The sequence below is a fragment of the Pinus tabuliformis genome, chromosome 4_2 (genome assembly GCF_031772625.1).
Source record: "Pinus tabuliformis cultivar Carrire ecotype Pingquan chromosome 4_2, CPIR1, whole genome shotgun sequence".
NCBI classification, from domain to species: Eukaryota; Viridiplantae; Streptophyta; class Pinopsida; order Pinales; family Pinaceae; genus Pinus; species Pinus tabuliformis.
The window spans coordinates 1,025,268,752-1,025,285,646 of record NC_142304.1 but is presented as its reverse complement, the minus strand read 5'-3'; the positions used below and the strand labels follow the sequence as shown (position 1 = coordinate 1,025,285,646).

At 35.6% G+C, this 16,895-nt stretch overlaps 1 protein-coding gene across 4 annotated transcripts; it reads left to right on the top strand.

Moving 5' to 3' along the window:
- Window positions 1-1,973: 1,973 nt before the first annotated feature.
- LOC149173108 (geranylgeranyl pyrophosphate synthase 7, chloroplastic-like) lies at window positions 1,974-4,711 on the top strand. 4 transcript variants are annotated; one of them, XM_089424499.1, is made up of 2 exons: window positions 1,974-2,047; window positions 3,446-4,711. In XM_089424499.1, exon 2 carries the CDS (start codon window positions 3,476-3,478, stop codon window positions 4,637-4,639), a length of 1,164 nt encoding a protein of 387 aa, XP_089280625.1. In that variant the 5' UTR covers window positions 1,974-2,047; window positions 3,446-3,475; the 3' UTR covers window positions 4,640-4,711. The 4 variants fall into 4 exon arrangements, with proteins under 4 accessions (XP_089280625.1, XP_089280624.1, XP_089280623.1 ...); XM_089424498.1 differs by having other exon boundaries at window positions 1,983-2,047; window positions 3,443-4,711; XM_089424497.1 differs by having other exon boundaries at window positions 2,037-2,097; window positions 3,443-4,711.
- Window positions 4,712-16,895: the final 12,184 nt, after the last annotated feature.

The following is a 16,895-nucleotide window of genomic DNA, read 5'->3' as shown; positions in this document are numbered from 1 at the left end:
GTCGTAACTGACTAATTTCTGTTTAATCTAATAAGAAATTAATAACCGAATTAACTGATTTGAATTAAAAATAATAATAATAATAATAATTAATTAATTAATTAAATTTTGGTCTAACTAGCAGTTTCGCCGTCAAATTGAGCTTTCATGATTCTAGCCGTTAACTGGATATTCTGCCTGATCTATTTATAATGCATTGCTCATTCAACTTACCACACTGGTTGGTTCGAAACGTGTCGAAAAAATTATCTCTATGTGATTTTCGCCAAAGATTCTTCTCAAAATTGAATGCCTAAATTCTAAAATCAAACCATTTTTATAAAATTTATGATAATTGATACTAATAACATTTTATGTGTTGAGCGTACATAAAAGTGTATTGGTAACATTCAAAATATAAAATAATAAAAATTATATTTGCTATCCTTATATCCTCAAATTTCCTTATATAGTCGGTGTTTAAAAACATTCAATTCCATTATACCATCTACTCTATCCAAAACCAGTTATTCCACCTACTCAATCGTACCACCTATCTTTTCCAAAACCCAATTATTCCACCTACTAGATCTAAAGCCAATGTTATTGTTCCACCCACTTTGTACTCTTTGCAGCGTCCCACCATACAAGAGAAAATGATCTTTTAAAAAGTTGGTTGGATAAGCTACATTGATTGAAAATATACAGAAGTAAATTTTAAGTTCAAAATTTCCATCACTTAAAACTAAAATGGTTATCAAATTTAACCTTCAATCTATTTTATAATTAATTAATATACTATTTAGATAGACTATTAATTAATTTCTAATATTGTAATATTTTTAACTCTTGATATTTATTTAAATTCTTTGACTATTAATATAAAATTAATTGTATTTTAAAAGAATTTATTAAAATATTTTTCTAACAACAAAAAAACTCTTTAAATTAATTTAAAGGTAATTTATTTTATAATTGTTTTATGAAATGAATTTAAAAGTAATCTATTTAAAACTAATATATTATTAATTTCTTATATTTTTCTAACACCTATAATTATAAAAACTCTTTGACTATAGATATAAAATTAATTTTATTTTAACTCTTTTTTTAATTAAAATTTAATAACTACTACTCTATTTTTATAACTAACTAATACTTATATAAGAACTTTACGTGACAATTTTAAATTAATGTATTTTTGTTTTACTTATTCTGACTAATTTAAGTTAATTTATTTTAATATATATATGTATGGTTTACTTTATTTTTAGTAGTTTTGAAAATAATTTAATTTATGATAATATATTAATTCTAGTATATATTTATAATGGTCCTCTTACATTTATAACCGTATTAACTTATTTAAATAAAGAAAGTTTTTACCCCTTATCATAGTCAAATTAGCCGTTTTCCGGTCAAATCTCATTGTTGTCATTTTAGCCCTTACCTTGTCTAGTAAAATTGGGTCATTGGATATTCTGCCCTGTCTATTTAATATGCAAAGGGAGATCTGCTCATTCAACTTGTGGTGACAATGAACCACACTGGTTGGTTCGATACAAAAGTATCTCTATGTGATTTTCGCCAAAAAATCTTCAAAAATATGAGTAAAGAAAGCAAATATTTTATTATTTTGAATTTGGAGCATGTCATAAAACTGTTTCTGCTCATATAAAAGCTAATCTCTTGGATATAAAAAATTAGGTTAACTACACAATATCCTGAAACATCTGGAAAGTGAAGCCTTATCCCTTAAAACCTACCAACCGATAATTCAAGAGATATATTTGTGATATTATATACTAATCATCGTCAGCACATCCCCAGACAAGTCTTATCCCTTAAAACCTACTAACCGGTAATTCAAGAGATAAAATCTCCTCATTTCTAATATTATTTTTTATTAATCATCGTCAGCACATCCCTAATAATTTCTCCAATACTATAACGATTCCAAATAAATGGTATCTCCGACGTTTGTCGTTTCCGACAAACATTCTATCCTCAACGCCTTTAAATTCATATTCCATGTACCCAATTTCTCCATTTCTGAGAATCATCAGAGGTATGGTGAGATTTATTGTACTCTCCCGCGATCATTTAGTTAATGTTTCTGTAAGCAATTAGTTGAAGTTTTTTTTCAATACAAATTTATTTAAACTAGTATGCATCTTTATTGTCCCTACTTATACAAACGACAAGTTTTACTGCAAAGAGTCATTTGAAGTTTAATTGTCAGTAGTTTAGTGCACCTTCCCTCAATTATTTGTTAGTAGCTTATCGCAATTTTGAGAATAGAACAGCCGCTATTTAGATTAGCACAGCAACATAATTCGCCACCGTTGAGCGTCCATGTGTATCGGCACTAGCTTATAATTAGCCATGGTGAAAGATTTGATCGATTTTTTAGGAACATGTAACAATTTTATTTGTTATTTGATTATTTTTATGTGCTTAACACAGATTGTAAGATGTCAAACCCGATGTCAAAGGGGTTTTGGGTAGATAGGGATTGTTTGTTTTGTTAAGTTATTTTTTGATATAAAGTAGTTTGTTCAATTTCTTTGGATGTAAAGTCATCAATTCCCAACCTCTATCAAAATGATATATGGGATATCATGAAAATGTATCCCACCCAACTGAAAACTCAAGCAGATTATAAAATAAAAATTTAGAGTATAAAGAAATTTTCAGTACATTTTTATTATATCCTTAATATAGTTTATTTGTCAGTAGTTTAGTGCACTTTCCTGCCATCATTTCCTAGCAATTTATTGCACCTTCTCTGCCCGTAATTTATTGTAGCTTCTCACAATTATTTTGATTAGCACAGTAGTTATTTAGACTAGCACAGCAGCATAATTTGCCTCTGGTGAAAATTGGTATAGAATAAAGCTATTTTAAAACTTTCGTGAACCATGTTTAAAAAATATGTTATTTGATACAGGTTTAAAATTTGTTTCAATATATTTAAAAATATGTTCATTTTATGGATTTATAGAAAAGATTAATCTAACCATATTTAAAGAAATTTAGATATATTCTTTCTGCCATGTAGATGTATTCTTTCTCTCTTTGCTTTACAAACTGCACTTTCTTCTAAACAATAATCAACCATGGTTTTGTTTTTTTTAACCAGATGTTTTGTTACTCGATTTTCTCTTTGTATTAATTTTAAGAGCAAACAGTTTTTCCATGGGTTTCTTTTTTTTAAACAACATGTTTTGTTACTCGATTTTCTCTTTGTAGTAATTTTAACAGCAAACAGTTTTTGTTTTGTAACTCGTATGCATAACCTTTGGCTCCGTGCTATATGTTGTTGGAAGCAGTTAGTTGAGGTTTACTTTTTTAGCACAAACGTTTTTAACTCGTATGCATGTGAAAGCAGCATTTACTCTTCTATGGCATTCAAAGTTCTATATATTTCCCTGTTCTGAATTTTTTGTTTTTTTGGTTGCAGTAGACGGTAGGAACTAATCATAGGGAATATAACATGGGTTACAGTGGCATGGTAGTTAGCTTCAGCCATGGCCTGTATTGTACGAGCATTTCTTCTCCAGAATATAGTCTGAAAGGAATGTCGTTCCCATTAAAAAAAATTCAAGGCGTATCAACTTCATTGAGCACATCTTCTGGTGAACATCTGCATCTCCATGGGCATTTGAAGAAAGGGTTGCTGTCACAAAGATGTCTAGTATCGTCAATTAGGTCATCAAAAACAATTGCACAGTTGGCTAATCTTCCTGAACAGGTGAAGAATGTCGTTGAATTTGATTTCGACAAGTACCTGCATTCCAAGGCAATGGACGTGAATGAAGCATTGGATAAGGCAGTCCCACAACGTTATGCCTCAAAATTATATGAATCCATGAGGTACTCTCTTCTAGCAGGAGGCAAACGAGTTCGTCCTGTTCTGTGCATTGCAGCATGCGAGCTTGTGGGAGGAACACAGGAGCTTGCGATGCCAACTGCTTGTGCAATTGAAATGATCCACACAATGTCTTTGATTCATGATGACTTGCCTTGCATAGACAACGATGACCTACGCCGAGGTAAGCCTACAAGTCATAAGGTCTTTGGGGAAGATACTGCTATTCTTGCAGGAGATGCACTTCTCTCACTGGCCTTTGAGCACATTGCAGTCTCCACAAGCAGAACTGTTGGGAGTGATAGAATTTTGAGGCTGCTATCTGAATTGGGTAGAGCAACAGGCTCTGAAGGGGTTATGGGTGGCCAGGTTGTCGATATTGAGAGCGAAGGAGATCCTTCTATTGACCTTGAGACTCTCGAGTGGATTCATATTCACAAGACTGCAGTGCTCTTGGAGTGCTCGGTTGTGTGTGGGGCCATCATCGGTGGTGCTTCGGACTATGAGATCGAGAGAGCTCGAAAGTATTCCCGTTGCGTGGGGCTTCTGTTTCAGGTTGTGGATGACATTCTGGATGTCACAAGATCATCAGAAGAATTGGGCAAGACTGCAGGAAAGGATTTGACTAGCGATAAGGCCACTTATCCCAAGCTGATGGGTTTGGAGAAAGCAAAGGAATTTGCTGATGAATTGTTGAACAGAGGTAAGCAGGAGTTATCCTGCTTCAACCCAACTAAGGCTGCACCTTTGTTGGGTCTTGCAGATTACATTGCCTCAAGACAGAAGTGAACTTATGAGTATCCTGCATGAACCTGTGCTTTGTTTTAAGATATACCACAACCAAGCATATCATTTCGATTTTTTTGTGTGTTTTCAAATGTGTGGCATACAAAGTCATTGCATTAATTTCAATTTAGAATGGCATATCATGTTAATTAACACTTCTCTGAAGGAGGTTGGTTTCAATAAAAACTAATATAAAGAAGTGCATAGAGTGACAGGTGGAATATCTACAACAAATCATTGAACGAAAGGTCGATGGAGAGAGACCTCTAACAAGTTGGCAGTTTTCAATCTTAATATAAGATTTTAAAATTTATAGCTCTACTTATTGAAATATTGTATTTTATAATTTCTTTAAAATTTCATTTTCTAACATCTTTTTGTTAATCTTTGTCAAAGTAATTACACGTTTCAAAAGTAACTGAGTCCTTCGACATAATTAGATTTAGATTTCAGTAAGGAAACATCAATTCTGTTTAATATCTCTGATTTTTATATTTAATTATTAATTATATATTTTAATTTATAACTTAGCGATACATTTTAAATTTTTTAATTTTATCATAAGAGTATAAATTAAATTAATCTTATCTTTAAAATGATAGATAAATTTGAGTTTAATTAGAAAAATAAAAAAATATTTTTTTCCTAAATAATTTGCCAGCATTTATAAAAATCAATTAGAAAACTCAAATATTTTCTAATTATCTAATTTTAAATTTGGAAAAAGATAATTCTCTTTTGATTGTGAGATTCTAAATTTATATATAAATTTAATGTTAAATCAACTAGTGAACTTCATTTCAAACTTTAACAATTAGTTTACAATATTTATCAAAAATTAATTATAAAATTCAAATATCTTTTGATTGTGAGATTCTAAATTTATATATAGATTTAATGTTTCACCAACTAGTTATCTTCATTTCAAATTTCAACTTGAAATAATCTTGATAACAGTATGGTGCAATAGATGATAGTATTGCTCTGTTGATTCAAATTTATATATTACTTTGTTCTGTATTTGTGACATCCATTTGAAACTCCAACCTTACATAATCCTGATGATAGTATGGCCTAATTGATTTTAGGTTTCCAAATGATTCTGACTTAGTTCTGGAAGATAAATCAAATTGAAATTCCAACATAATATTGGTGTTAATAATATATCCAAGTTGATTCTAAGTGTCAAATGGAAATTTAAAAAAAATGATAAATCCAATTACGTTTATAAAAAACACAATAATCTTTTTCTTTTTTTTTCCAATGATTTTACCAAAAATCAATTACAAAACTCAAATATGCTCAGCGTGTGATTCTAAATCAATATATGATGCTGTCGTGAGTTAGTGATAATCACTTCAAACTGACTGTATGACCCTTCCTTTCTGGACAAACACTTCTGTGACCATAACATAACGTAACTTTATTACATCAATATAACACTTTATGTCCTCCATGGAATACTTAATGAATTACGTTGTCAATTGCACCTCGTTGACAATACATTCCATAATATGATATGACAGTTTTCAGTGATGCCAATATTTTCAATGATATGACAATTCCAATGTGGCAGGCAATATTTTCAACTATGCCTCATCACCTCATGACAATATTTTCAATGTGACACCTTCCAATTCAGACGATCAGATTGAATTTGGCAAAGATTGAGGTCATGATAAACACCTCGAAATCACTTTAAGAGAGTCTTGTTGGATAGCTGTTACAGGTTTTATAGTTGTTACAGAACCGTACACTTCGAAATATTCTTATATTTAAAGAGCTTAACTATTTCCATGGCAAGGTACAAAATTATGTAGGCATTCTCTTTGAAGAGATGATAAGAATGGATCTCCACACCTTAGGCAGCAGGCCACACTGATACTTCAAAGAGGCGGCTTCTCCTAACAATATATAAAACTTTCACATTGTTGCAACCGCACACAGCCGGAGATTTGAGAAACATGTCAGGATATTACAAAAGTAGTACACTCTACAGGCTTTGTGGGCATAAATCGCTGATAAATATTAAAACTTCGCAGTAAGTTAATGATTAATTAGTGAACTGTTTTTCTATCTGGTGAAACGAAAAAGTAATAACTCAATTATTAATTTATTTATTTTTAGTATTTCTCACTTATGATAACCTTTCTAAACTTTCTGCATATCAAGTAAACTTCTCACCTAACCAGGAGCATTCCTGGAACTTTAATATCTGTTACAAGAAAATTAGGTGCTTTAATGGAACTTCCATATTATGGTGTTATGAGAAAATATTGGTTCAAGGTAAGAAGGAGGTCTTCAAAGATCCGTGTACTGCATTAAGGAATAATAACATGATTGCAAAGAAGCAGACCTAAAATTCCACGACTGAACGAGAATAAAATGACCTGAATCAATATGGCTCTGAACTCACAGCTCAACTTGAACAAAGACATCTAAAGATATTTGAAAATATTGCAAACAAGATAATAAACAGTGGCAGACAATGTCACAGCCAACGTTCGAAGTAGGCAATGTTTTCCTACTCCAAACTAAATTAATGGAGAAGGAAATGGAAGCAAAGACAAGGGAGTGCTACAGAGAAAATCAACGAAGTGGGAGCCAAAGCCAAAAAGTTGCTCCGGAGAAAGTCACTTGTCTGGGCAGAGCAGTGCATAGAGATCCCTCCTAGGGACGAGGGACGAGGGTGTACTGTATATTTTGATGTCAGATGGACATGTGATATTCCAAAATATATCAGGGTTAATAGTATATTTTTAATAGGGTTTTATTTGAATAATATCCTCGCATGATATTATTATTTTTGGATATGAACGGTGTGAATTTGTAGGAAATGATCAATGATTGAAGGTGCTGAATAACTTAATAAATATCTTAATAAATATGTAAGAAAATTAGTTGTTTAAAGAAAAAAGAGAAAATAGTCTCGGAAGAATACATAATAAATTAATAAAATATAATGTGAAATTATTGTTGTTATTATTATTATTTTTTTATAAATATTATAAAATAAAATTATATAAATTTAAATTAAATTGATATTGGATAGAAAAAAAAGAAATAAGAGAAATTAAGGGATGGATTAAAAAATCAAGAAATATTCATAGAGAGAAGAAGAGGAGAAAAAGAGAAAAAAAGATAAACTATAATAATAGAGGGCAAGTGAAGAGGTAAGAAACTCATAGGCAAAAAAATTGCAATGGTTATTAGCTAATGCAGTGAATTATCTATTTCCAACACTAATTTATGAGTTTATAGTGCTTCTCAATTCAAGTTGTCTGCAACTTTTCAATTTAGATAGCTTCATAAATAGTGCAAGTGCAACAAGAAGGGTAAATGAAAGAAGATTGGTTTCGTCAAAATAGTTGAGGTGATTCAATCTATGAGGATATTCAACCATAACCATAATAGACTTGATGGTATCATCATGTCTAGTGTTAACTATGTGGCATTTTAAGGTAGACATTAAAATATTTTCCTATTTTCCTAATATATGATTTTTTCATAGGGACACTGATTTTGGTAAACACTATTTTTTGTTTTTCGAATATATTAATTTCCATAGGGGAATGGGATTTAGTAAAAGTTGTGATGAAAAAGGGGTCAAATCTATTCGTGGCAGTTCTAAAAAGGTGTTTTAAGGTTTTAAATGTTTTGAAAATAGTTTTTATATTCTTTTTGGTCAAAGGCTTGAGAAATACCATTAGTAGTTCCTTGAGTACAAGGAAGAGAAATGAAGGTTAAAGGGGAAATATGAGGTGGAGTGTGAAGAGGAAAAATGTTACAAATTTATGCAGACAAGTACCAATTAAACTCCTAAGTTTTAGAAAGATGGGATTTCTTGTTTTCAAGGAATTGGGGATAAGAGATGCAAAAGACTTGGGGGCAAAGAGCTTTAAGGATAGTGTATTTTTGGATTGGGTGATGGCATGAATAGGCATGGTGGTATTTGTCAGTGTGGGTGTTTTTCAGTAAACATGATGGGTAAGAGTTTCTTCAGATACTTAAGAACAAGAAATGAGAATGTCAGGAACGGAGAGAGCAATGTATACCTAGATTTGTATAGTAAACTCAATATGTGGTGAGATTTTTTTAGGTAGTTGTGGAAATAGGTGAAGGTTGGGTAGCCATATGGCCAAACCACAAAGGTATCATCAAACAATAGATACCAAAATTTTGGATTTTGGTGGAAAGTGTTTAAGGCTAACCTTTCAATTTGATCCATAAATATGTTGGCATTACTAGCGATAAAGTAGATCTCATAGATGTTCTTTTAGTCTTTTTTATTGCAAACACCTTTAAAGATGAGGAAAGTGGAGGAAAGGAAGAGGTTAATTGCAACACATCCATCTATCAAACACTAATATATAAAAAAAAACTTTTGTTTTCACTTAAGTCACCCCAAAATTACATATATATGTTAAACAAGACATAATCATTGATTAACCATCATGTATGACTTTTAAACAACCTTACTAATTGCCATTATCAAATTTATACGAATGCAATGGTTGGACTTTACATGCTATGTATTATTGTATAATGAATGCGGCGGGATTTGGTTGTACGTGGAATTTGACTTTACAATTGTTACATTCCTGTGTAATAAACATATGGGTACAATGCTGGCCTTTGCATTAAATATTTACATGCCATAGCCTCGAATCTCGCTCTAGAAACACGTGTATTTAGTGCTTCAGTTGTCCGGGTTTGGGTGGTTGCCTCGAGGTGATCCATCTATCCTTATCCCACCTAACCCTCGGGATCAGGTTCCTCCATTAACGATTCACCATGGCCTACTTGGATCAAACGGTCCTCAGGTTATCGATCCTTCATTTCTCAATAGTGTGGTTTCAATTTGTCATTGTTTCACTCTAGAATTCCCAAGAGGTTATGGCTTTGCTCTATCCTTCAGTGTTTGTCTTCATCTGCAATCTGGGTTCACTAGACCATTTTCATTGTGTTCCGACATCTCGGAATACCCTGATGAACCCAAAACCGCTTCAATGCTCTGGAATTCGTTCTGTAGAGGTAGGGCCTAGAATGTTCTCTCCGAAGGTAAGCTTTCAGATCTTATTTCCACATAGTTATCTTTGTGTTTTAGGGTTTAGAGCGTTTATTACAGTTTCTATTTTCCGTTGCATGTTTCTAATACCAATTCTCTATTATGGTGAAAGGTTTGGTTTTCGGGACGGAAGATTCAACTTGGCACTATGGCAAACCCTCCTTCTGATTTCATTGCCACAACCAACTCCAGGTAATATGAATCTCTCTAAATCTTTCTAAGGTAGGGTTTTTATGGACGGGCCACCAAGTCAAAAAGACAGTAATGAAAGCTCTAGATGGGTCTTTCGAGACCGCTAGAGTCGTGGCTCCTCAAATAGTTTTTTTTGTGTTTGTTTTCAGAAGTTTGTTTGAGGTCCTTTTTAAGGAAAGGAGGCCTACAACTATGGCTGAGTGTGCAGGGTTTTCAGCAAGGAGCTCTGATCCTTGATATTATTTAGAACACTTAAAATATATGTGTGGAATTTTTAAATGACAAGAGGGTTTCATATTTTCGCTGTTGGGTTTCGGTTGTTTTTCTAAGTTTTATTCAAACACAGGGTTTTGGAAGCCAAGGGCTATCCTTCCTCAATTTTTCCTAGTGTTTGTTTTACACTTCGTTTGATACAGAGTTATGATGTGGCTCAAAAATGTATAAATGTTTTGCATAGATTTAGCCCTAGCTCGGTAAAATCTCAATATTTTTGACTTAAAAGAAAAATGCTTAAGTGGTTTCTTTTGGAGCTCGTAATGCTACAATATTTGTTATCTGGCTAAGACTGTAATCTTCTATTATTTCATTGAAAATTTCCAGAAGTTGATGCTTCTGTCCTACATGACTGAATTCATGAGCTCTATTGTATTCTTAATTTTCATCATGGTTGTTCATAATTAGTTTATATATTCATTGCATCAATTGATCCGGATTTAAATAGGAACGCAACAAAATATAGAGATAACCATATACACAAAGATGCGGTGGAAATAATACTTCATTTCATTAATGGAAAATACTGAAACATGCTTACAACCAAAAATGGAAATAAACCAGCTAGGGCGATGGTAGCTTATCTCTGAGAAAAGATGTGGTGGCTACATGCCTCTGAACTGTTCTGAACTGTGTTACAATGAGGCTCGAAGGCCTATTTATTATTGAGAAACAATGGAAAACCCTTCACATCCCAAAACCTAACCCTAGAAGATGAAATGCCAAATTGTGGGCCCCGTTTTGGGGTGAGTTGGACAGCCAACTTCCCGGGGTCATGAATTGGTCGTACTATCTCCGTTTTACACACATGATAGCCTGTTGGAAAGATCTCTCTGAGGACTATGACAGAAAAGATGTTTTTTGACAGAAATATCATTGGCGGTAGATTTCCCAAAAAATGTTGTTTAGGGCCTCAAAATGGCTCCGAAAGTTTAGGACCTGAAAAACTGCTAAAAATAGTAAACTGCGCTATAATTAAGGAAACTGAAAAACTGAAAGAGATAGTTGTGGGGGTCCAAATGGGATAGGTGGGTGGCCACCAACATCCACCTGGATCATTCCTCCCCCCTTAGGAAGCAATGGTCCCCATTGCGTTGAGTTCCTCCCTGAGATGAGGAAGCTTCTGCTGAGCTGGATCTCTAGTGAGCTGTTCTGCAATCTCTGATGTGTCCAGAAATGGTGGGAAGCATGGTCGACGACGGTCCACATTGATCACTTGGTGCAAGCGAAGGGATGGAGGAATGTTGTGCTTCAAATCATTGTTTCCCATAGCCTTGGTACTGGTGTAAGGACCATGTCAGAGTGGTCTGAGCTTCTGATGGGTTCTGGTAAGGCGTTCTTTCTATCGATGCAACCAAACTTTGTTGCCCACCTGAGACTTGTGTGGTACCCCTGTGGGTGAGGAGAAGTTGTTCCTATGTTTTGTCATGACCGTATCCCTTTGCTGCTGCTACGTGGAGGAACCCTTCGCAGGGGTCATGGATGTAGCAATGATCTTCCCCTTACTTTGGGAGTGAATCAGACAGAAAATGAATTTCCTAGTCTGGGAGATGAGCTTGTTGCCTTTCTTGGTAGTGATCAAAGAGGTGGCGGTAGGTGGGGCTACCTCCGGTATCTTGTATAATGAATTATCCAAAGAAATAATGACAGCACGAGGCCTTGACTCATACATAGCATGTCGCCTCCACAAGTATGGCTGGCCTAATAGTACATCGCAAACATCCAGAGGTGTAACATCACACAATACCTCATCTGTGAAGGGCTTGATGCTATAGGGAAGGCAACACTGTTGGCGAACTTTGAGATCTCATCCTTCATGAAGCGACCTGATACTGTACGACTGCGGGTGTGGTGTAGTCGGTAGGCCCAACCGCTTCACAACCTCTGCTAAAACGAGGTTCTTTTGGCTGCCACTGTCGACAATGAATTGCAGTGGTGAACCCTTCACCCACATCTGTCAGTGGAAAAGACGTTCCCCCTCCTCTGGATCTTCGGGCTCATTTTTCTAGATCTTGGCGGTGGAAACAGTGGCATTGGGCTCCGCATCAATGATCTGCTTCCCTTTGCCATTCCCCTTATCAGGTTCTGGCTCAGGGTCGGAACATGCATCTTATTCAAAAGCCTTCAACTTGGCCACCAGCGACTGCTTGGTCCGACACTCACTTGTGTTATGAGTGGGACTCTTGTGGAACTCACACCACTTTCCTGTGTCCTTCTTCGGCTTCGTGGTGTTGTTCTTTTCTTGCGGCTTCGAGGGGTTGTCTTGGGTCACCCTGCCTTGGCTTTGTCCTTTGGGTTTCAGATTTGCAGATCCAAAGTCTCGCTTCTTCTGTTTGAACTTTTGCTCGATTTTGACAACGTATCAGTATGCTGTGCCGAGTGAGGAGATGTTCAAGAACTCCATCTCTTCCTAGATGTATCTGTGTAGGCTACTGCGGTATTTCAGTACCAGATGCAGCTTAGAATCTTTGATACCCAATTGTGTGCAAAGGGTATGAAAAATGTTTGTGAACTCTGGCACATCTTGGTCTCGTCCCTGCCGCAGTGTAGTCCATTTGATGTATTTGTCCTCATAGCTTTTGACAGGGTAGTACTGCTCCTTGATGGCATCCTGGAAGTCATTCCAAGTGGGTGCGGCTGAAAATAGTGAGCCTATACTTTCATCCTTCTGCTCGCAGTAGGTTTCCCACCAGTCCTTGACGTGGGGGGCTGCTTTGAGAAGAGCGAAAACAATCTTTTCTCGACTTGAAAATTCATGAACAGAAAAATACCCATCTAGCAGATTTAACCATTTATCTACGGCATCTGCGTCTATTTGACCCTCAAAGATGGGGATTTCAAAATTAACTTGTACCTTAAAGGGTGTGGCATTTCTAGAGTAGCTGTTGGACGCAGATGCATCACCTGTGGGTAGCCGCTGAAGGAGTTGTGCAAAGCTATCCATCATCGTGTTCCTTTACCGCTCGAGGGCTTCTTCGAGCAAGATTTTGATAGGATCTCCTACCCCCTCATCTTTCTTCTTATCCGCCATGGGAGGTCGTCGAGATTTGAGAGGCTTGTCTTACAAAGGTTCAACCAGTTCAAGCCCTAACTCCTTATATCCCGACTTCGTTGGGGACATGCAAAGAAAAACAGAGAAAAAGCAAACCGCTCTGATACCACTGATCCAGATTTAAATAGGAACGCAACAAAATACAGAGATAACCATATACACAAAGATGCAGCGGAAATAATACTTCATTTCATTAATGGAAAATACTGAAACATGCTTACAACCAGAAATGGAAATAAACAAGCTAGGGCGATGGTAGCTTATCTCTGAGAAGAGATGTGGTGGTTACATGCCTCTGAATTGTTCTGAACTATGTTACAATGAGGCTCGAAGGCCTATTTATTATTGAGAAACAATGGAAAACCCTTCACATCCCAAAACCTAACCCTAGAAGATGAAACGCCAAATTGTGGGCACCGTTTTGGGGTGAGTTGGACAACCAACTTCTTGGGGTCGCAAATTGGTCGTATTATCTCCGTTTGACGCGCATGATAGCCCATTGGAAAGATCTCTCCGAGGACTATGACGGAAAAGACAATTTTTTGACAAAAAAATTATTGGCGGTATATTTCCCAAAAAACGTCGTTTAGGGCCTCAAAACAGCTCCGAAAGTTTAGGACCCGAAAAACTGCTAAAAATAGTAAACTACGCTATAATTAAGGAAACTGAAAAACTAAAAGAGACAGTTGTGGGGGTCCAAATGGGATAGGTGGGTGGCCACCAACATCCACCTGGATCATCAATAGGGTTCTTATGCATGCAAATATTTATGGTATAGAATCGTGAATAGTTTAGCATTTGTTGATCTCTAAGTATACTTGTTTATTTCATCTATCAATGTTTGCAATTCTTTCAGTTAATAGATGATTTTAAATGTTGTTCCTGAATTAGAGAAGATGTAATATAGGGAATTATATCTTATCTGATTAATGTAATAGTTATATTTATAGGAAATGCCTATCTTTCCAAAACAAATTATTATTCTAATTTCTTTACTAAATCTCCTAATATTCTTAATACAATTTTTACTATGAATGTAATAAGGGTTTTTCCTCAGTTCTCTATTATCCTCTTTAAGAATTATCTCAATTGAAATACGAAAGAACTCTAATGACATACTTCACGAAATAGGAACATTTCCTATAATTCTTACACAATAATTTACAAATATATCTCTAAAAGTTTAGCCAATCTCATAGCTACTGTTCTTAGATTCAGTGAAAAACTTATATAAGAAACTCTTTACTTATCTGTTTACACTTTGCAGGACTAAATATGATATAATATTTGCACTTTAATTTCCTCCCTGCTGTGAAATTACCTACTCTGGTAAATCTTTCCCCGTGCTACTCCTTATTTCAGGAGTTCTCTCTCTCTTTAAAGACTTTAAAGTTTACCAGCTATCTGGTCTTAACCAGACATAGCCATTATAGACTGTCTGACCTTTCAGCACAGTCCCCTCCATCCCGATCTCAGATCCCTATCCTCTTGATCATTTTAGTAAAAATACTCTAGGATTTAGTTTTGGAACAGATAACTGTCTCCATAACTAATTACCTAGTAAAACAGTATTTACCCATAACTGCAAAATTTATTCTTCAATAACTGAATTCCAAAATAGTTTATAATTCAAACAAATAGTAACAGTCTGTTTGGTTGCAGTAAATAAAATAAATATTTACATTAATGGGGGATATTACATCTCCCCCCCCTAAAATGGAACATCATCCTGATGTTCTCTTCCTGCAAATAGACCCGGAAAGTTTTCTCTCATGACCTGTTCATCTTCCCAGGTGGCCTCTTCCGGCCCATAGTGCTACCATTGCACTTTAACCTGGGTGATAACTCATTTCTGCAACATTACTTCTCTCCGATCTAGTATAACCAGAGGTTTGACCAAGAACTCGCCTTCCAGTTCGACCTGTATATCTTACCACTCAATTATGTGGTTAGCGTCATATACATATTTCTTGAGTAGAGAAACATGAAAGACATTGTGTACACGAGCCAAGATTGAAATGGTCCACAATATCGGGGTGCTAGTTTAGCACACCTGGCCCATTGTAAGGTGCTTTTCTTGGCTCGCACTCGAATGTAGACATGATATCCTACTTGGAATTCTCAGAAACTCCTCTTCCGATTGGCAAAGTTCTTCTGCCGGTCCTGAGCAGCCTTTAAATTAATCCGTACCTTTTTCACCATTTCCTCCATTTCTTCCAACATGTCTGGCCCTAGTAACAGCTTGTCCTCTGGTCCACTCCAACTTAAAGGTGTCCTGCACTTGCGTCCATATAAAACCTCAAAGGGACTCATCTGAAGGGATGCATGGTACCTGTTATATGAAAAATCCACCAGATGTAAATAATATTCCCATTTTGTGGGCTGCTGCATTACATATGTTTGCAGCGTGTCTTCAACAACTTGGTTTACACTTTCAGTCTGATCATCTGTTTTTGTATGCTGTACTGAAGTTTGGTTGTGTGCCAAATCCTTCAAAGAGGGCTTTCCAAAAAGCTGATGTAAATTTTACATCTTGGTCAGAAATAATCATCTTAGGGATTCTCTACAGTTTAAAAATGTTTTGCATAAAAATATTAGCAATTTGGACTGTCGGCCAGATAAGTCGTTCTTGCGGACAACACTGACCTCCCTAGTATCTAATGATATCTAGCGACAAGAAAACCAAACAAATTCTATCTTTCTCTAAATATGAAATTTATAAATAAAGGCAAACAGGTGTTTTTAGGCCTACCTCGGGTCCAGTGCAAGTTTGTGGAAGCCACGCTCCGTTGATCCAAATGAGCTCCCCTGTAAAGAATCTGCAAACACAAACAAGCACACACATTAAATAGCACCTGAAAAACCAATATAATAAAGCATATTTATCATGATGATCAAGGAATTCATGAAACAGACCATATAAGACAATTTATTGAGAAAAATGAATCTGATTGTATTAACTTTAATCAAAGAAGAACTTTACAACCTTAGTTCCTTGATGCTGTACAAACTCCTCCCAGGGTCCAGCAAGAATCTCCTCTACTTTGACAAGTTTCACTCTCTTCCCAATGAAGCCAAAAGGTATGTAATCTCTCCTCTCAAGCTTAACTAGGAAGTCTCAATTCCAACAACATTTACCCTAAAAAATGTTCAGCTTCTAACCTCCCTAGCAACCAGCCCAATGCCTTAACTTATGGTGCAATGGAGGGAAGTTACTAGGTCCACCTTCAAAGGGATAAAGCCCTCCTTCAAAGGGATAAGCTCCTCTCATCAAGGGATTAGCTCCTTTAGTTTTGGGATGCATGAACCACCTAGGAGCGAACCATCCACGTCAAGATTCCTTCTAGAATCATCCAGAATTAACCCAAAGTGAGTTTTTAAGAATAAACTTGCGCCTTTTTGACTTTCACAGGGGTCCGTACCCACTCCTTTAGAGACAGAGCGGGCAGGTCCGCAAGTAACATGACCAAGGAGTGCAGGACCGCAGGTAACAGTAAGAGAAAGTGTGAAACCAGAGCTTTATTGATTTTTAAGGACTTTCTCTCATTTTTAAAGCTTGACATGAAGAGCTAAGGTTTGAGACTTGCTAAGGAGGACAATATGAATGATGATAGACCCATACTGACTGCAAATAGTCATGGTGACAATATTTTGTGTAACAGATTGCCCCCTAA